We start from the raw sequence: 21,473 nt of genomic DNA, 5'->3' as shown, positions 1-21,473 counted from the left end.
CTGCCATATTCCGTACTCACATCAGATCTTAAATCTTCACTATAAAGGGTCCCAAAGCATTTCACAAATATAAATTATTTATAGATTAAAGGGCAGCATTTTTTAAACACTCCAAGTCCCATGTTTAAAAGTGACTTAGGTACTTATAAATCATGGACACACAAGCAAGGAGCCAGGCTAGAACTTGTTCCTTCAGCTCCCAAAGCACATGCATCTTCTACTCTTGTAGCTGCCAGTACTAGATCCTTCCCACATACATATCTATGCACTGTATACATACACACCAACAAAGCCAACTCTTTATAGTCTAATGGGATCACAACGCAATGTGGCATGGCAGCAAAATAACTTCATAAATTGGCATGACCGAGGGCTTGATCCAACTCAAAATGAAGTCAATGTAGGGACTCCCTCTGGACTTCAGTGGAAGTTGGATCAGACATGATAACCTGCTCATGGGAAGCTTGGTACAGAAGGGCTGTTGCCAGGCAGGAAAGAGTTGCATTAGCAGAGATGTGGGAAGGCTTATACAGAGTACTGCCTCACTGCACTTGCCTGGCTCTTCCAACTTCAAAAGTACACAAATTCATATTGTTTTATCACCCCAAAAATGAGAAATTAGAAGAGCGCTAGGCCTGATTCTCATTTACACTGACTCCCCTTTATACCATGCTATCTGTGTGAAAGGGTCCTTAAAGTGGATGTAGTTATAATTTACTCCTACTTTAAGCCCCTTTTCACTGCCAGAGCAGTGTAATTGAGTTTCAGTATGACTGAGAAACAAGCTCCAGATCTAACGTTATCCATCCTCTTGCTTTAAGTAGCTTGAGTTTGACTTCTTTAAAAATATTTTGAGTATTTAGAAGTACTGATTTTGCGTACAAGAATACGTAATAGCTTTTTTAAATGATAGGAAGACTTTCAGTGACACATTTTACCACATGGCTTCCAAACTGAGCATGAGCAGCAAATACCTGATAGAGGGCAGATCTTTGTGGAAAAGTAAAAGAAAAGGCTTGATTATAATTTGGTTCGTAAAAAAAGGTGATTGAAAGTTCTACAGTCAGGAAACTAACACAGCAGTAAAAAACACATTCTGCTGGCTCCTCAGCTTTCATTACTTAAATTCATTACTTCTGAGATTTTTTTAGAAGTCAAAACTGCAAATAAGATTTTTCCTAAAATGCACCAATGTAGGGAATTGGGGAGAAGTGGACAGAACCTGGCCAAACTGGCTAGTTAATTATGGTACTGTAGTTTTCATCACCACTTGTGATTAACAGCAATGCCAAATATCTATCTTTTATTAAATCCTTAGGTATAAGACTATAACCCATTTATCTTATATATTCGCTTTATAAATCTGTCTTGCCCACCAATTCATGAAAAAAATATTCATGTTAATTTTGGGATATTTTCAGCGCATGATGAATTCAAGACTATGTCAGGAAGGGAAATATAGAGCAATCAGGCTATACAAGTGAATTTTATTGTGTCCTAACTAGTTTCAATCTGTTAAAACACTGTGTCATTAGCAAAAACACGCATTGCACTCTGTTACTTATTTGAAACCTTAAAATGACAGCAGCTAGTTCACAGTTTCCTTTTAATGCTCATTTAGGTTTCCATTCAGTAGAAATGTTATGTTTTATGCAAGACAGCAAGTGATATGGATTTAAACAGATTGGGCAGCCTCATAGCAAGTAAAACTGAACATGGAGCTATGTAAGATAATACACATTGACAAAAATAAATGCAGTTGAGCTCTAAAGATGAAATTCACCCTCAAACAGAGGCTAGAAAAAAGGCCTGTGTACCACTTAAGCCCTGAACATAGGGCTTAGGTATGACATGAGTACTAGACGGGCCTTTGAGCTGGCCCTCTGCACAGTGGTGAATTTCGTCCCATATTTGCAGCCTTGTGTGAAGAAAAGACTTAAGTGTTGATATGGATAGTACAATAAAGATGTATATTTAGTATGCAGCAGCAATTAAAAGTATAAGTGTTTAGGGTGCTGAGATGTATTATAAAGATATGAGCCCAATTCTGTAAGAATATCCATCTGGTTAAACAATTGTATGCATTCTTTCATCTGGCGTACTGTATCCAACTTTACTTTAAGAAAGATATAATGGCCGTTGTATAAGTCCTGAGAAGAGCAGGCTATGCACTTGCCATAACAGACTAGCCTATAGTTGACTGACAACACCTTTCAGAGGGAGTAAAGGCAAAATGAGATTCAATCAAATACTCTTTTTTTTTAACCTTAAAGTGCAAGGTTTTGGCCTTGAAAGTGTAATTATAAAAAATATGTAAAAGTGCTACATCTGTTCTCAGCAGATCTGCTCCTTCTGTATGTTCAGTCATCCCTGAATACTGTAGTGAGAGAAATATGATTTTATAAATTTTTACTGGTTAGCTTTTGCAGAGCCAACCTAGCTAAGAAGGCGTGAATTGTATTCCGTTCCTTTTTCTGCATCACAAAAGTATTATTTGCCAAGTTCCAATCAGTTGCACCTTTGCAAACCTTATAAAAGACCATGGTTTGCACAGGTGTCACTGCAGTCAGCATTTGAAAACCTGGAGGTTACAGAGATGTAACGTAGAGCCAAATTTAGTCTGTAAAATCTTCATAGTGGTGACAGTGAGATGCACGAGAAGGTTAGAACTCAGCCTGACACTCAGTCACAAGGCTGAGTATTCAAGGCTGGGAGTTAGGGGAAAACAAAACCAAAAAAAATCATTTTTGCTTGTAAAGTGAGCATGTGGAAATCACTGAGTGATGATAAACACGGAGTCCCATGTTGCTGCTTTTGCAGTCTCTTTTCAGTGCAGAACTGCACTTCAATTGTGGAAGACCCACAGTAAGCAGGAAAAAGAGCAAAGAGGAGATAGCACTTTACTCACAGCTGTACTGAACCACTAGCAACTGTTGTGATCCCAAGATGGATTACAGCAAACCTGTTTCCCTTAGTGTGCAGTCTCCTTCAGTAACGTTTCCCATTAGTCTGGACTGATGAGATGAGCAGAGGTATGTCTCCCTAGGTAGCCCAAGAAGGGGGTGACTAAAATCTGAAGCATGTGCTCCTAATGAGAAATGGACAATTTGTGTTCTGGAATCTGGATTAGATTCCACGGCAGCTGTACCACAAAAATCAACAGCCTCTGTGTGTTCCAGAGTTTTTACTAAGACAGTCAATACTATACTTTAACTCATCCTAAACAGTATCTGCTTCCTTGGAAAGCGTATCATTTGTTGCTGGCAGAGGTTTTTTTTTTTTAAGCTTTCTTCCTGTCTTCCAGTAGATAGTATTACCTAGCAAATAAATTGACCATTAAATAATACATTGTAATTTTACTCTGTTCCTAGCCTTTCTTTATTACTTCATTTTATTAAGACAAAGTAATTCTGCACTTCTTGGGTGAGAGGATTTGACGGGGCATTAAGAGCACATGCTAAATGGAAATAAAGCACATAATTCTTCTCTAACTGAAGTCCTCAGCAAAGTACATAATTCATTTATCATCATGTGCTTTGACTGTAACTCCTGTGCATTAGTGCTACCAATTTTGAAGACAAGATTTTCCTTAACTCATTCTAAGATTTAATCTGAGGCAAATTTACCTTTTTAAAATTCTTTGTAATACAGAAAGTTGCTGGTGTGGGGTTTTTTTTAAGTCAGATCTTTAAAAAAATAGTTGACTCTTTTTTTCTTTTTTTTTTTTTTTTTTAAACAGAGCATTAAGAAGAAAAACACAAGCAAGCAAGAGATGAGCACATACCTGCGATTCATTGTCTCTCGTATGAAGGAGCGGGTGAGTCTGAAAGAGTGGTGTTTTTCCAAGGTGATAGTTTGAGTAGAGAGGTAGTAGTGGGTTGGGAAGTGTTTCTAATGTCCCCTTTTTAAATATGTTATATTCAGTTATGGGCATATTATAGTCACCCCATGCATAAATGTGTAAGGGAGCAGGGCACACAAAGAGCCATTCCTTCTTTACATATCCTCCTGTGGAGTGGTTTATGTGTTTCAACGTGTACAGCCCATGGCCCAGTATGCAGTTTATTCATATTTCTGTCTGGAATAGCCTGTGCCAGGTGCCAACAGCTCCTGTGGAATGAACTTTCTTCAGATTTTACAGAGACAAAAAATCAAGGTGAAACATCTTTTTCCCTTCTCCCCGTTCCTCTGGCATACAATTGTATGGCCCCCTGTTCTCTATATGAAGTACTTAGAATTATTTCACTTCATGTTAGTTATTTTCATACTGTCTCTTGGTCCTTTCAGGCTATCGATCTAAACAAGAAGGGGAAAGACAACAAGCACCCGATGTATAGGAGGCTGGTGCACTCAGCTGTCGATGTTCCTGCTATACAAGAGGTACAGTCACATACTTTCTGATTTCCTAAAGGAAATTTTGTTCTGTCTTTAAGTGAAGCCAAAATCTTATGAACCTAGGTACAAAGCCTTGTTATTTAATTCATTTTATGCTCATCTCTCCTACGGCTTCTGTCTAGCATTAAGCATAATAGTCAGACATTTCAAACTTGGGTGACTAAAGCTAGGCACCCAAATCCTTATAGCAGCACTTAAAAATGGGGCCTGATTTCTAGAGGTCCAGAGCATTCTCAGTTTTCATTGATTTTAATGGGAGTTGTGGGTGTTCAGCACCTCTGAAAAATCAGGCTATTTATTTAGGTGCCTAAAGATAGATATGGGTGGCTAAATTAGGCATCTAAATTTGAAAATCTGGCCAATAGGTAAAACGACTATGAAACAAGCCATACGAACATGTTTGACCAAATATTCCATTTTTTTCTTGTTAGAACAGTGTACAGACATCTGATTTCCAAACATCATGAAGATCCATAAAATGGCAAACATTTTGGTTGATCACAAAAAGCAAGAATGACTTGAAACACTTTTTATGTTAATTTCTTCAAAAATTAAAATACTGGTTAATATATAATCCTTTCTCTCTAAAGAGGTTCAATCCATGATTTATTAAATCAAAGGAGTTGGGGGCTACATTTGCAAAGATGAATATCTTACTGACTATTGCATCTAAAATGATATGATATGTTGTGCTATTTATTGATATTTAGTTGTGGATGTAGGTGTTCCTGATTTTTAGTATTATAAAATAGAATTTCGTGTTGCCTGAAACATGAAGTCACACATGCACAAGCTATGTCTGCCTTAACATTTTTTGTGGAAACGACCTCTAGTTGCACTCTTTCAGAGGTGGTAACTGTAGAAATTGCCAGAGTAGGTTGTTTGGGCATTTTTACCACCATGTCATCTAGATTTGCTCAGAACAGGTTTGGTTGACATTGGTAAAAATGCCAGAAACCAATAAAGCTTTGTCTAAACTAGAATTCTCATAGGTGTTATCACAAGGACAGTGCAACTAGTGGTTGCACAGATAAGAATGTTTTACTGGTGTGGAGAAGGCCATAGCATGCTCAGTTTGGGCAGGACTAGAAGAATGCACTATGTGACTCAATGCAAGCCTCTGTTATGGTTTAAAGTTATGGGCTTTGAAAGTTAATCCAAAGAGAAAACAGTGGCTGCAACATGAAGGCCTTAAAATGTATATGGGAGCTCAACACTGAATTGAAACTAAGATGAAATGCTGAATTGAAACTAAGATGCAAAAAGCACTGTTGCTCAAGGAGCAAAGCTTTGAGCAAATGCTGTGGGCTATATTCTATTCTGATACACACCATGACAGAGAATGGGATTACTCCAGTTTTACATGTTATAACTGAGAAAAATTCCCCCTGTAATTAAGTTAATTTTAAAGCACCTCTTGGTATTTGAGAACTGGACAAGTACTGGGTCTACTGAGGTATGGACAGATAGGTTGCCACAGACTAACCATGGTAGAATTATTAGTACTGGAGCTATAGCAACGTCAATAACTGACCTTGTCTGCCTAATACATATTATTGTATGACCTTGTGTGCATAATACGAACAAGTCACTCCACCAGTAGTTTTCATAGTTCCATATTTTGCTTTGTGCAGAAAGTAAATGAAGGAAAATACAGGAGTTATGAGGAGTTCAAAGCAGATGCTCAGCTGCTTCTACACAACACAGTGATTTTTTATGGAGGTAGAGTACTAAATTTAATGTTTTTGCCATTAATTTGATTCAGGAAATAGATCTCAGGAGCTTTTACTCGTAGGAAACTGACCACTTTGGATGAGACTTGGGGACCAGCTAATTAAGAAAGGGTGAGGCCACCGGGAGAGTCTGTGGCTACTAAAAGGATGGGCTGTGTTAGTATTCATTTCTGCAGTGGGACCCACCCTTCCCCTACACCTGGTACCATCTTCTGCAGCTGGCCCTCTCAGTGGGAGCATCTCTAATCCCTTATCAATCTATTCCTGCCTCAGCCTAGGAAGCTGTAAGGGGAAGCAGCAGAATTTGAGGATGGGGATCCCAGAGCAGCTCCATAAACAGCATCGCCAGGGGGAGCAGCGCTGGCTACTTGTTTAGTCTCTGGCCATTTTCAAAATGCATACAGTTTTCAAATGGCCATAACTATAGGGGGGACATCTTCTGAAGAAGTTAAGAAAGAATTGCTCCAGAACAGGTCACATGCCAGGTGCAGTGTCAGGGCATGTATATTTGACCTTGGTACAATTTACTGAGGATATATTTGCTGATCCAAAGAGCTCTAAGGGTTAAGTCCGAGATTCACAAAGGTTGGCACATAACTCCCAATGATTTCAAAGGAAATTAGGAGCTTGAATACCTTTGAGAATATGAATTATCAGGGAATTAAGTATTGTGTTTAATACAGGCATCCAATTTGTAGTAGTGGAAAAGTCGTAATGTGTTGAGAGAATATTTGATGCAGTGAGACAATGTAATTGGAAGTAAAAGCACCACAAGGAGCAGCTTCTGGAATTGACCCATATAAACTGCATGCTGTAATCCTCTAAGAGATAATACATTTGTGATTACGACAGTGTTTCTGCAAGGATGCCTTAGAAAAGAACAATTGCAGCATATGGGCTGGGCATTAATGTTTTTAAAAGAAAGTGAAACATCTAAATTAATTGTCAATGGCGGTCCTTAGTTGCCATGTTAGCTAGTTTAAAAGTCCCCAGTAATATTTTTATACACAGATGGACATCATGGGGGTGGTAAGGCAGAGAAATAGAGTACATGGTTAGAAATTTAATAGGAGACATGTTAGCTAAGATTAAGATAGTGAATGAGATTTTTTTATAAAGCATAGCATTATGACAGCTATTGCAAACCTTTGAGCAGTGCTCTCATATTGTGGTTTTTATTTATTTTTAATTTCCAGCGGACAGTGAACAAGCTGATATAGCTAGGATGCTTTACAAAGACACATGCCATGAGGTAAGTAGTATCTGGTAACTGAGATGACAGAGATGATTTGGTACAGATGAAACCATTTAATTTTAAAATAGTGTCATATCAGTTTCTGAAAGTACGATTTTTTCTTCCTCTAAGTTGTCTCTAAAAGCAAGGGAATAATGTGGAATATGTATTATTAACTTTCCCAAATTAAACTTTGTCACAGTAAATTCCTAATTCCTTTTCCTTTTGTTCTGCATAGCCAGGGTTTTATCTCTCTCTCACACACAGAACAACTTGATTGCAATTTATTATCATATTCCTTTGCTCACTTCCTAACAGTTCTTCGTAACTGTTAGGAAGGCATCTGATTCATAAATGGATTGGAAACTAAAACTTCACTTCTGATTTCCCCGTATAATATATTAACACATGTTTAGACCAGAAATGGTCAGTCTTATCTGGTTTAATTCAAACCTGAAGCCAAATTCTGACTGATTTCCAAGATGGACAATTGAAATATCAAAGGAGACAGGAAAGTGGTGTTTGGGACAGGTGTTGGGGTTGCTTGGCCTTTATAGTCAACTGATTTCAGTGCTTTCAGTGTGTGTTTTAAATATACTAATTGTCCTCATACATTGTATAATCTTTAAAAATCAATTAAAGTTCTATTACCATTATTTTTGTAAAAAAGGAAAAAATGTTTCTGTGTTAAGGCCAGCCTTTCTGCCACTCTCAACTTGCCTCTATTTTTGTGAATATAACTAAAATTGAAATGATTCCACAAAATTAGCTGAACATAAAGCCTTAAAAATCTTACTACTTAACAGTTAATAGCAATGTCACAATGAGAGTGTCCCATGGGCTGATTTACTTGTTTTTGTTTTTCAGCTGGATGAACTGCAGCTTTGCAAGAACTGTTTCTATCTGTCAAATGCACGTCCTGACAATTGGTTCTGCTACCCTTGTGTATGTTTCTGACACACATTTTTATTTACTTGCTATTTTAAAAATAAATACTTGTCGTTCTGGTGTTATTAATTTACTGGATATTCTGCTTCAAATAAGCAGAATAAGCTTTTTTTTCAAATGTACACTTCAATCTCTGCATCTCTGATGTTTTTTACAAGCAAAACACTAACTAAAATCCAAAGCAATTAGAATATGTGTAATAAACTTGGTTATTGGGCAGTTTCATTAGAAATAAGGAATTTACAGGCGTTAAGGCTCTGTTTCTGGATAAAGCTATGAAGACAAATTTAGTTTTTGAAGTGCTTAGGATTTCTGTGCACAGTAGATAGTTACACAGTTTTCAGAATTTGTCTTTCTTCATGTCTTTGATCCAAGCATTATGTCTAGCATAGAAATACTGTGTATTGTAGGAAGATAAGAATGGAAAAGAGCACACGACATAAAAAGCAACCATGTTCTTCAGATACTAGCATGGTGTCACACTAAACTTAATATTTGTGGGATGACTGAATGTATCACTTCAAACCCAATAATAAATAAAACACTTTTTTTTTCCAGATACCTAATCATGAGTTGGTTTGGGCCAAAATGAAAGGTTTTGGGTTTTGGCCAGCCAAAGTCATGCAGAAAGAGGACAATCAGGTTGATGTTCGCTTTTTTGGGCATCACCACCAAAGGTAATTTGTTAACCATGTGTGCTGCTTGTTATAGACATGTCTCAAACAAGTTTACCCCATGCAATTATATTGTAAATCATTGCTGAACTAGTCACCCACCTTACAGATAGTGCTAACTTTGCCATAATTACTTCAGAAAGTTCAAAGTCCAGTGTAAGAAACTGTCGAGTGACTCATAGAAAATTCCATTTTCAGAATTGCCGTAGGGATGTTTTCTACTGTTGAAAGTATAAAAGCAAATTAATTCCTATGCACATGACTCTTCACAACCACAGCAGTCTGTAATAAAGACATTATACACAAGCTAAACACACATTAACTGAGATGTATTTCAGATGTCTGAACTGCTAACTTTGCACATGTTCTTAGCCGACAAGATGCATCCCGTGTTTACATTTCAGGGATGTAATACATTACAAAGTGTTTCAATATTATTGTTAGTTGTTAGTATTGTGTCAACACTGCCTGTGTGGACCCCATATTTTCAGACATTTGTAGCTTCAGTGAAATAATTCTTTTAACATAGAAGCTTCACCTGTGGGCTTCAGGGATTTGCTTTGTTCATTTAGGTAACATTTGGGTATGGCTACTCTGTGAGATCATATAAGAAAAGAGCACTTTTGTTCAAGTGCAATTAACGTAGCTGTTGCTGCTGTGCAGAATATGCACAGCACTGCTGCTTTTGCAGCATAACTGTGTATATAACTGTGCAGGTGAGGCAATATTTTACATTTTGGCTCATTTCTAACAAAGTGTTGCATTTCAGTGCATTATGAGGGAGACTGGAGACTTTTACAGCTGTTTTTTTCAAAGGTGTTTATTAAAGTTGCTTTTTAATTTAACAGTTACTATGTATATTTTCACTTGATTTATCTAGGAAATAATAGAATAGAATATGTCTTAAAACAACTGTCTCCAGCCTCGCCACAAATGCTTATTATATGACTTCTTAACGAGATTTTCTAGGAAAGATAAGTGAATAAGATCTCTTTCTTGCTTTTAAATCAGGGAATGACTTATACTGAAATCATAAACTTTGATAACACTTCATACCTAAGTAAAGAATCATTTCATTTGTAGTTTTGGCATCAGGCTCACACAGCTTCACACAAGTGTTGTGTTATCTTATTAAATAGTTTGACAAAAAACACCTGAAACCCTGCACATAAACATATAGTGCAGTAAAGAGGAAAATCCATGTATTGTAGTGTCATCTGTTTGTTATAGTGACGGACTTTAAATTCTCAGCTGGTGTAAATCAGTGTAACTCCATTGACTTCAGTGGAGTTATGCATGTTTCCACCAGTTGATGATCTAGCCCCAGGTATTTAATTTACCGCTATATTCACGTCAATATGTAGATTTGTACTGCAGTGACTGATTCTCTTTAATGCACCTTTGTATATACTTTCAGAATGTCAAGAGTTATAATTTGTTATATTTCTGTCTACCCTTGACAGCATGATTTAGGCTGGGAACTTTCAAAGGGGCTTAAAGGAGCTAAGCAGCCAGTTCCTATTGACTTTGACTGGGACCTGGCCATCTTAACTCTCTGAGGCCCCACTGAAAATCTCAGCTTTAGAAGCTGAGGAATCTTTCAGATCTCTAAGTCACTGGCAGGAATCTAGTCCAGAACAGCGTGACAAAAAGTAATTACTGTCTGATGGCTGTTCAGTGATTTATGCAAAAGGATCTGGTGTTCTTGGTTCCGTTCTTGATAGATAGGTGTCCAAATCACAAAAACCATCAATACAAGAGACATAAAGTTGGCCGTCATTTTGACAGTTTCAACAGATAGGCTAAGGACTGAATTGGAATAGAGAGTGAATACTGGTCATGGTCACGCCATGTCCTCATCAAGGGCATTGGCCAGGCAAGAGGGGGAGTTTGCACACCAACTGCCTGTACTATACCTGTTTTGTGACACATTAAATGACTTCATCCACACTTTTCAAACCTGAGTGCCTACAATTAGGCTCCTAAAATCATAGTTGTGCATTTAAATATAAATGGCCTGATTTTTCAAAAATACCTACAAATCCCACTGAAGTCAATGGGAGCTGAAGATGCTCAGCCCCTCTGAAAAACTGGCCACTTTGAGTTAGTTGTCCAAATACGGATTTAAAATGTGGAAACTCTGTCTCCAGGACTGCTAATACAGCACCTCCATGGGAACTGAGAATGGGGATTTTCAAAAGAATTGAGTATTGGCTTAATTCTGCTCCCATTGAACTTTAGTAGGAGCAAAGTTAGCCCAACACAAAATTAATTGGAACATCTCGTCCTAAATCTTTTTAAAATGTATAACGCTCTCTTCCCCTTCCGCTTTCTGAATGTGTCTTTAATTTGTATTTAAAAGGGCTTGGATCCCATCAGAAAACATTCAAGATATCACAGTTAATATCCATCGGTTGCACGTGAAGCGCAGCATGGGCTGGAAGAAAGCATGTGATGAACTGGAGCTGCACCAGCGTTTCCTCCGTGATGGGAGATTCTGGAAGTCTAAGAATGAAGATAAAGGTGAGGAGGAGGCAGAGTCCAGTATCTCTTCCACCAGCAATGAGCAGGTGAGTACCACTGCAATGCAGCAACTACTGCAATGTGTTAAAGGACGGAAAGCTTACCTGCAATGGAATTCTTAAAAGTTACTTTTAAATTTGTGCCCTGTTTACTTCTTTATGATGAGAATAGAAGGCAGATTACTTTTTTTTAAAATACTGTAGAAATACCAGGAATGTAAAGTTATCTCCCCAGGTTTTGCTGGATGACCTTAGGGATGTTTATTGGGAACTTTAACACTTTGATTGAATGAGCAAAGGTTCTTAAAGTTAAATAAATGTTAATGAAAACAAAGAGTTTAAATTGTCCTTCTGAAAAATCTCTTCTCCCCACAACTGCTCAACTTTCACTCTGTTGACTCTTGTGATGTCACCATTTCACTAGTTCTCCCCACATAGGAACACAGACATTGCCTTACTGGAGCAGTCCCGAGTTCCATCTTGTTCATTGTCCTATCTTTGACATTGAAAGTATCAGATGCTCCAGAGGAAGGTGTAAGAACACTACTGCACGAAGAACCACCTACATCCCGTCCTGGATTATTAGATATGAATTATAACTCTGATTAGTCTTGTTATGTATATAAATGAACAGTTCCGTTTTGAATCTTGCTAAATTCTTGACCTCAACAATGTCAAAGTTTAATTACACTTTGTATGAGATCAGTGAGTTTTCCAGGCTAGACAGGACTTGAATTTCTAATGTAAAAAAACAAACAGAAAAATGTTTGTTTTCCTAAAAACAAAAATATTACTATCACACCAGTGAATCCTGATGCCGGATTGGAGCCTTGTTCCAGAATGAAGAACCCGTATGCCTGTGCAGACCGATGAAAAGTTACATAAATAGTATAAATGGAATAAATAATTATTATTTGTTAGAGAATACATAACCCATCCCTGGATTCTACTCATTCCACTGCTCCTCAGTTGTGAGATCATTAGCACTCATTGAGAAAGTATATCTGACTATACATATGCCTCATTTTGGAATCGAATTTGGCTTTGTATGTTGCCTTTCATACTCTAGGTATCTCATGCATTTTACAAAGAATGCTATTTATGTTGGCAGCTGAGAATTAGTATTTCCCAGCATTTGGAATTATTCAATATTCTTTAATAATGTTGACAGCTGAAGGTTACTCAGGAACCAAGAGCAAAGAAAGGACGTCGTAATCAAAGTGTGGAACCCAAAAAGGAAGTAAGTAGCCTCACGTGATATATCTGTCAATTAAGCAAAACAGCCAAAAGAAAAACGTTTTCAGAATTATGATAGACATCCCTTATATTCTGTCACATTTTACTTGTTTTATGCTACAAAGTATGAATGTCAGCAGAGCAATCGTCTTTGCTGAAGATTATAATGAGATGTTTATCTTAAGGTTTTGTACTGGCACTCCTCACCAGGTATCTGTGTAAGATCTTTCTCTTCACATGCTTAGCCACCAGTAATAGTCTGATAGTATCATTACAGGTTAAAATCTCCATCACTAGTAAATCAACATCCCAATGATAACAGTTTCTTTAGGAGTGGCAAGCTAGGCTGAATTTTAATAATATATTACGTTTTTAAAAAACCGTTAGAAGAACATTATTTAGGTTGCTAAGTCAAGGACTCAAAAGTTAGCAATGCAAGTTTTATGGTTGTCCATAGAACTTAATTCTGCCCCCTCATACATCCAACTGCATTGAAGGAGGCAGGAAAAAAAGTATGTGATCATGTAGTTAAAGATTATCGTAATAGACACATACAAGGAGGCAGTGGCACTGGCAGTCATAAATCTGGCATTTCCTAACACCGAGTACATTACTTTGCATTCTTAATAATATTCCTTTAATGTAGTTTTTATGTGACTTCTTAGTTGTTTTTTGTTTTGTTTTGTTTTTTAAAAAAGGAAATCTGTTATGTATAACTGTAAAAACACCCCTAACTTACTCTTCAGCGGGGTTCAAACCCTGACACTTCAGCTCAGACTGCTACCAGTACATGAGCTGCAGAACTAGCTGCATTAGCTGGCAGCAGGAGAAGGCTGTCGTCCCAGAATGGGGATGAGCTGCTGGGTTCAGAGAATGGTCCAGGAGAGCCTGGCCTAGCTGTCTCTCTCCTCCCTTGGGAGATGAGCTCCTGCCCTGTGTCGTGCCACCAGAGTGGAGGATGGATCACATGTTCTAGGTAGGGGAATGTGTCATCTGCTTCTGCAGTTTCTCCACAGTCCCAGGGGTTTCCAGTGTAGTGTATGCTGCAGCTGCTTCTGCTGCTGTGACTTTGGCAGCAGTTTGGATCCAGCTCATTTTGGCAGCCTGCCAAAATAATCCTGTGGAAATGCAAGTGGGAAAAGAAAATGGTGATTTCTAATAGTCTAAAACAACTCAACTAAACTGAATTTTTGGGACAAAGAAAAGACACTTCTCAAGCTTAAAGACTATCTCCCAGCCAAATTTCTGAGGCCTACTGTAAACAGTGAAGATGTTAGAGTTTCTCAAGGAAGATGTTAGGCAGTCTCAGTATAAAGGTCACTATCATCTCTTCCTATAATCGTGTGGGTCACCAAGTTTTGTCCACTTGAGAGGAGCCTGAAGGTTGGATCTAACGGGCACAATTGAACAGAGAGCAGCCCACCTTTGCTTCAATGTAGAGAGAGGGATCACAGAAACTACAGGTTACAGCATACAATGCTTCAGTCTAGTTTAGGTGATGCCAGTTGGAACATTGTATTCTGGGACATGTAGTGGGCCTCAACTCTAAATGAAAAAGAAGGGCAGCCACGGTTTGTAGCTTAGGCAGACTGATTTCCTTCTCTCTTTGAATGTGCCCAGATCTTGTGCCAATGACATTTGAATTTATGGGCCTGGCTGTCCTTTCACTTGCGTTGACTCTATATGGGAGTAACACTACACAGTTATATTGAAGTATTACTGATTTATTCCAGTATAAGTGAGAGGACATCCAGGCCCAGCACTTAGAACTGGAAAACTTGTTCTTGCTTATTTTTCTTCTGCTTTTTGTGTTGCAGAATTGTTTTTAAAAAACTGGTCCTAACTGGCAAAAGGGTTAGATGTTCTTGTATGTGATTTATATAATATTTAAAAATTATGTATAAATATATATTGTTGCAATATTTAAAATGTACCTTAGAATGAACAAGGCAGGATATTACCGTGACCACCTACGTTTTAAGGAAATAAAGTAGAACTGTATGAAAAACTTAGGCCAGTGCCCTCAATGTTTTATTCATAGTGAAAAATTAAACCATCTTGAAACATGCATTAGTATCAGTGTATGATTCTTTTTATAGCTTTGCTGAAATATGAGGCAAAGTATGTCCTATATTCACTTGATGTGAGAGGACATTAGATGTCAAATAGAAGAAACCTCCTTAAAAAGATCTCTCCTAGGAGCTACAGTAATACAATAATAATCAGTAATAATATCCGAATGCAAAAGGGGGTCTACACGGTGGTGGGGAAACTAGGCAGTATCACGGCTGTACTGGAAGAGGTTTTTAACATCCTGACATAGTTTGCCTGAAACACGCCACCTTGTTAGCAGATGTTAGGGATGTAAAAATTAGTTTAATAAATTCTATTTTTAGAATGTTTAAACGGTTAAACACATTGGGGGGGGAGCTATGCTGGGCTCGGCTTGACTCATCACTGCCAAGAAAGAGCTGCCTAGCTGCGGCTCCCCCGTAGCACATACAGAGTCGTAGCTGGGCAGCTCTAACTCCAGGGGAGCTGAGCTGAGCCCAGCTGCCGCTCCTCCCCCCCAGTTTAAATGGTAATCAGCTGTTTAAAATGTTTTAGCAGGTGATTACTATTTAAATGTTCAAACATTTAGGCTTTTACATCCCTAGCAGGTGTTGATCCTACAGGTAAAGGTTTAAGAAAGTTTGAATTACTTCACTGAGACAGGTGGCTTGTTATGTCCCCCAAATATAGAGGAAATGGAAGTGGCTCTCTAAAGATAGAGGAGCCAGTGTGGTTAGGCTAAATAAGCCAAGCTCTTTTGAGTCTCCTATCATAAGGAAGGTTTTCCATTTCTTTGATCATCCTTGTAGCCCTTTTCTGCACCTGTTTGAGTTTGAATTCATCTTTCTTATACATGGGAGACCAGAATTGCACAGCGTATTCCAAATGAGGTCTCCCCAGTGCCCTGTTTAATGGTACTAACACTTCCTTATCTCTACTGGAAATACCTCACCAGATGCATCCTAAGATTGCATTAGCTGTTTTCATGGCTACATCACATTGGCATCTCATAGTCATCCTGTGCTCAACCACTACACCTTTCTCCTCCCTGTTGCTTCTAGCTGCTAAGTCCCCAGTTTATAACAAAAATTCTTGTTGTTTGTCCAAGTGCATGATCTTGCACTTGGCACTATTAAGTTTCATCCCATTTCTATTACTCCAGTTTTCACAGTTGTCCAAATCTTCTTCTGATATTCCAGTCCTCCTCCATATTGGCAATACCTCCCACTTTGTGTCATCTGCAAATTTTATTAGAAAACTCCCACTTTTTGTGCCAAGGTCATTAATAAAAATGTTAAGATTGGTCCCATGACCAATCCCTGAGGAACTCCATTAATAGCCTCCCTCCAGTCTGACCATCCACCTTTCAGGGTGACCTGTTGTAGTTTCCCCTCTAACCAGTTCCTTATACACCTTTTAGTTATCATAGTAATCCCCATCTTCTCCAATTGAACTAATAATTTCCCATGTGGAACTGTATCAAATGCCTTACTCAAATCCAGGTAGAGTAGATCTACTGCTTTTTCTTTATCTAAAAAAATCAGTTATCTTCCCAAAGGAGGAGATCAGGTTAGTCTGGCACGATCTACCTTTCGTAAAACCATGTTGTATTTTATCCCAATTACCATTTACCTCTTAGTCCTTAACTACTTTCTCTTTCAAAATTTGTTCTGGGTCCTTGCATACAATTGAAGTCAAACTAACAGGCCTGTAGTTTCCCAGATCACTTTTTTCCCCTTTCTTAAAATTGGGTACTCTATTAGCAATTCTCCAGTCATCGGGCACGACCCCCAAGTTTACAGATTCATTAATAATCCTTGCTTTTGTGGCTTGCAATTTCATATGCCAGTTCCTTTAATACTCTTGGATGGTGATTATCCGGACCTCCCGATTTAATCCCATTAAGCTATTTGAGTCTGACATCCACCTCGGATGTGGTAATTTCTACTTCCATATCCTCATTTCCATTAGCCACCATGGCCCTGCCCATGGCCCTATATTCCTTATTACCCTTATTAAAAATTGAGGCAAAGTATTCATTTAGGTGTTGGGCTATGCCTAGATTACCTTTAATCTCCCACCCTATTATCCCTTGTTTTCTTTTAATTTATATGGCCATAGAACTTTTTACTATTGGTTTTAATTTCCTTTGAAAGGTCCAACTGTGCTTGGCTTTTGTCAGTTCTCACTTTTCCCCTCCATTTTCTGATCTCCAAGAGGTAGCTTTCCTTGCTGATCCTTCCCATCTTCCATTCGTTGTGAGATTTCTGCTTTCTCGTAATCACATCTTTGAGATGCTTGCTCATCCAGCTTGTCTGCAACTCTTCCCTGCAATTTTTTCCCCCTTTCTTGTGATGCAGATTTGAGATAATTTCTGCAACTTTGACTTAAAGTAATTCCAAGCCTCCTCCACATTCGAATCCTTGAGTTATTCAGTCCATTCCACTTCCCTAACTAATTCCCTTAATTTTTTTTTAAATTTGCCCTTTTAAAATCAAGGACCTTAGTGGCAAATCTATTTTCGTTTATCCTTCCATTTTGTTCAGGGTAAAGACTTGAACCGAACTTCATGTTGTGTTAATGTTCCTTTGTGGGTCGATAAAAGAAAGCCAGAAAAGGGTTGAGTTAGGGCTCTAGTGCATGGGCTGTGTTTGAGAGTGGGCTGGGAACAGTGCCTGCTCACTGGGAGTATAATGTGGACTGTTCTACAGCTTTACAGTATTTTCTGTCAAGTGAATTTGGTAATTTGTTGTATATATTCACTTTTGACCTAGTGCAGGCCTCTGGATCGGTGACCAGATAAGGGCAACTGTACAAGATGAATCAGACTGACATATTAAATAGCAGTTGGTAGCAAAAGAGAATACATGCTCTACCTTTTAACGGGTATAATTTCTGTATTTGTCATTGTAGGCAACCACAAAGCATAGCCCAAGAAGTAGGCATTGTGATAAGTGATGGTTTGTCATTACAGAGAATTTATTAATTATCCATTCTGAATTAAGTGGTTATATAAATACAAAATAATAATCTTTTAGAGGAAATAAACAATGGCTGTGTGTGATTTTAAACACTTCAAGCTTCTGGGGGTGGGGTTTTATGGCTGTATTGTTTACATCTATTCTACAGAGCATGGACAACTAGTATTATTCTGTTACAAACTGTGAGTTAAATTCAGTTCTATAGTAACTGCGATTTCTTCCCAGGATAATTATGTAATTGCACAATGCTTTCATGGTCATCTGTGTCTAGTTCTGTTATTATTAGTAACACTTGGCATCTCATTAGCCTTTCATCTTCTGAGTGCTTTTGAAACAATTAGTTAATCCTTGCAGCAACCATGTGAGGTAAGCAAAATCTTACAAGATACCAAAGTAGCCTATTGGGCCCAATTTAGCCCAGGCTGTGCCAGGATAAATTCAGGCTTAAGGACCCCACAGCGAGGATTCCTCTCAGAGGGTGTTATAGTGAAAAGAGGATGCAGCCACCACTTCATTAAGGGGTTGTATGGATACAGTGTAACCCCAAAATGGGCAGTGCTGGCTGAGAAAGGGGCATAGCGAGGATGATATACTGAGATTTTTCATGTCCTTTGGAGCCTTAGCCTCAGACTAACACTGCTTCCCCCGCCAGCAGTGCCAGCCCTCCGTCACAGTGAGCACCCTCAGGGAACAGGGTCTTGGCTAGTACAGGGGGATGTTAGCGTACACCTAACTTTGCAAGCTTCAGTGTATTCAAATCTTTACTTCTAGATGCTAAAAGTTATGATCTGTCTTGGACATAAGGGTTAGAAAGTTTGCTCTTTCTCTCTAGGAGCCAGAGCCTGAAACTGAAGCAGTAAGTTCAAGCCAGGAAATTCCCACAATGCCTCAGCCCATTGAAAAGGTTTCAGTCTCAACACAGACCAAGAAGTTAAGTGCCTCTTCTCCAAAAATGCTGCATCGGAGCACTCAGACCAATAATGATGGAGTATGTCAAAACATGTGCCATGACAAATACACCAAAATTTTTAATGACTTCAAAGACAGGATGAAGGCTGATCACAAGAGAGAGACCGAGAGAGTTGTACGAGAAGCAGTGGAAAAGGTAGCACTCACCTGAAGTAACCCAAACTGTACACGTGGTTTGGAGAGGGAGGAGATGGTTGTGTTCTGTTGTCCATTCTTAAGAAAATAAAGAAAATTCTTTTCTAAAGTGCAACTTTCAAAAGACACTGTGTAAAACCAGCATTGGTTATTGTATTTCAGAGAGACCACATCAAGTGTGCTTAGTTTATTCAGTACACAGTTGTTTATTTCTAGCTTCTATCTCTGCAAAGGCAACCCGCTGTCTGAAAATCAAGTTGTCTTCATTCATTCATTATAATTGACCCCAGTAACACTTTTCCAGCTTGTGTGACTCTAAATTATGCCTTCAGTCTTCACCTGTGCAATTCCATTCAATGGAATTATACAGATGTAGCCGATTGGCTCTTTAAGTGAAACCGAGTAAATAATTTTCTTATCAGTTATTCCTGCTTGATCATTAAACGAGGTTTGGGTCAGACTGAAACTTGAAGGGTTACCCTTTGAACTCTTCCACCCATCATGGTTTGCTTATACTTAGTGAAGTTTCTTTGCAGGGGTTTTGTCCAATCTGCTTTTACTGTAAATTTGTATTATAGGTGTAGCTTTATTTTAAAAAAGAAAAAACTCCCCTTGTAAACTGAGCACATCTGATCTAGAGTCATTGACACAATACACGTGGAATCCTATGATGCTGCTTTTACAGAGTTGCCTTGCAACTGTAAAGTTTTGGTTGTGATCTATGTGTTGTATGCTAAATTGCTGGGGTGAGTCTTTTATTTGTTTTTAAACAATGGAAGCGTCTGCATTTTCCAAGAAGGAAAATTCTACTTTGTTTGACCGCCATCTACTATGGCAATGCTATTTAGAGGTAGCCAAAGAACACAAATACCCTCTGACTTTCTTTATTGACTTGCTTTCTTTATGCCAGCTTCGTACAGAGATGGAGGAGGACAAAAGGCAGGCTGTTAATAAAGCTGTAGCCAACATGCAAGGAGAGATGGACAGAAAATGTAAGCAGGTAAAGGAAAAGTGCAAAGAAGAATTTGTAGAAGAAATTAAGAAACTAGCAGGTCAGCACAAGCAACTGATTTCCCAGACCAAGAAGAAGCAGTGGGTAAGTGTCAGGATTTATAACCAGGCAATAACTGAAAATGTTCGGTACAGCCTGCAAGGGAACATGGACATATTTTCTCCGTTACTGTTAACCACTCTATTCTCTTTGAGCTCTCAACCTTGGGGTCATCTTAGTCTCTCCTCCTCTTGTCCTTAACCTTCACATTCCCCCACTACTGTTTTCTCTACTCCATGCTCTGGTCATCTCCCACCTTGAGTATTGCAGTTTTCTCCTCCTAGGCCTACGTTATACTAACCGCATCCTCTCCAGCCCATCAAAGTGCTGCTACCAAAATGCTAGTGCTACAATCATTTCACTTTGAGCTACTTCACTGCTTCCCCGTTACATTATGTATGCACTATGTATGCATTATGTATGCATTACATTCAAACTTGCTGTCTTGCTTTCAAAGCCCTGCATGAAGCAGCCACTTCCGGTATAGCTAACTTGTCTCCATTTGTATTCACCTGCCAATGATGCAAGTTTTTGTTTCCTTCTCTCATAAATCTCTCAACACCTCCTTCTGTGCTGCCCTGTATATGTGGAATGACTATCCAAAATATATTTCTCAAACCTTCACCCATCTCTGTCACTCCTAAAAACTTGAATCTGTAGCAGCATATACAAAAAGTGGGTACATTTACACGTAAATAAAATAACTAGAACTGGGCTGCTAGCTCACCACTGTGGCATCTGATGTATCCCATCTCCCCACCCTTTGTGAATTGTCATTCTAGATTGTAAGCCTTTTAGGGCTGGAAGTACATCTTTCTATATGTCTGTGCAGCACCTAGCACATTTTGGCTACTAATGTGTTACAAACAGTCATTAACATGTAGTGTTGCAGATTTCTAATAGGATGTGGATGGAAAATGCGTTACTGTTAGGAACAGAAGGTCTAACACCTGGACTACTTAGAGAGAGAGACAGAGTGTGCACTAAACTTCAGACAAAAGGGGGATTCGATGCAATGTTTAAAATGTGGTATGAGGATTTTGATAGCAATGTATAAAATAAAGGATGTTCAGCATTAGATCTACCACACACCTCTTCTGCCTAGATCTTGCCAAATATATAAGGCTGAGACGTGTTTCACTGCCTCACCACAAGGTGGCACTCTCGTCTTGGAGACTTAATGGATGCCAGCACACAGCCATAGATTCCTTCCTCCCTCTTCTCACAGTGGCCAGCTCTGTGTCAAGCCAGTATCAATGATTTTTTTCTTTCCACTAACAGTGGTTGTTTGTTTATATTCAAAATCATTAGTTCTCTTTGTTGTTCTTGTAGTTGAAAGGTAGTCTGTAAAAAGAAAACTCTGTCCCTTAGGAGAGAGAAGGACAACGGCAAGTAGGGACAATGGGTCTCTTCCGAAGTATCAAAGATTGTGGTTGGTTTTAAGAGGACTCAGATATGTCAAACACCACCGCTCCCATAGACTGAGCTATCGTTCTACCCTTAGAGATCTTCTGTATATTGACGGAGGGTGGTTTAGTCTCTA

The 21,473-nt window shown here is 38.6% G+C and overlaps 1 protein-coding gene across 8 annotated transcripts in view; it reads left to right on the top strand.

The window, feature by feature from the left end:
- ZMYND11 (zinc finger MYND-type containing 11) overlaps window positions 1-21,473 on the top strand; it is a 135,060-nt gene that overhangs the window by 107,558 nt on the left and 6,029 nt on the right. For all 8 annotated transcript variants that reach the window (XM_067542684.1, XM_067542683.1, XM_067542686.1 and 5 more), the window contains 10 exons: window positions 3,740-3,817; window positions 4,288-4,380; window positions 6,030-6,117; window positions 7,325-7,380; window positions 8,230-8,307; window positions 8,869-8,987; window positions 11,347-11,554; window positions 12,678-12,746; window positions 18,608-18,880; window positions 19,790-19,975. In XM_067542684.1, the coding sequence (XP_067398785.1) occupies window positions 3,740-3,817; window positions 4,288-4,380; window positions 6,030-6,117; window positions 7,325-7,380; window positions 8,230-8,307; window positions 8,869-8,987; window positions 11,347-11,554; window positions 12,678-12,746; window positions 18,608-18,880; window positions 19,790-19,975 (1,248 nt within the window). The remainder of the gene's footprint in view (window positions 1-3,739; window positions 3,818-4,287; window positions 4,381-6,029; window positions 6,118-7,324; window positions 7,381-8,229; window positions 8,308-8,868; window positions 8,988-11,346; window positions 11,555-12,677; window positions 12,747-18,607; window positions 18,881-19,789; window positions 19,976-21,473) is intronic.

This window comes from Emydura macquarii, unplaced genomic scaffold (assembly GCF_026122565.2).
Source record: "Emydura macquarii macquarii isolate MOO-44397 ecotype Brisbane River unplaced genomic scaffold, CSIRO-AGI_Emac_v2 contig_719, whole genome shotgun sequence".
In the NCBI taxonomy this organism is placed as follows: Eukaryota; Metazoa; Chordata; order Testudines; family Chelidae; genus Emydura; species Emydura macquarii.
The sequence above is the reverse complement of the archived record's forward strand: the minus strand, read 5'-3'. Positions and strand labels throughout refer to the sequence as shown.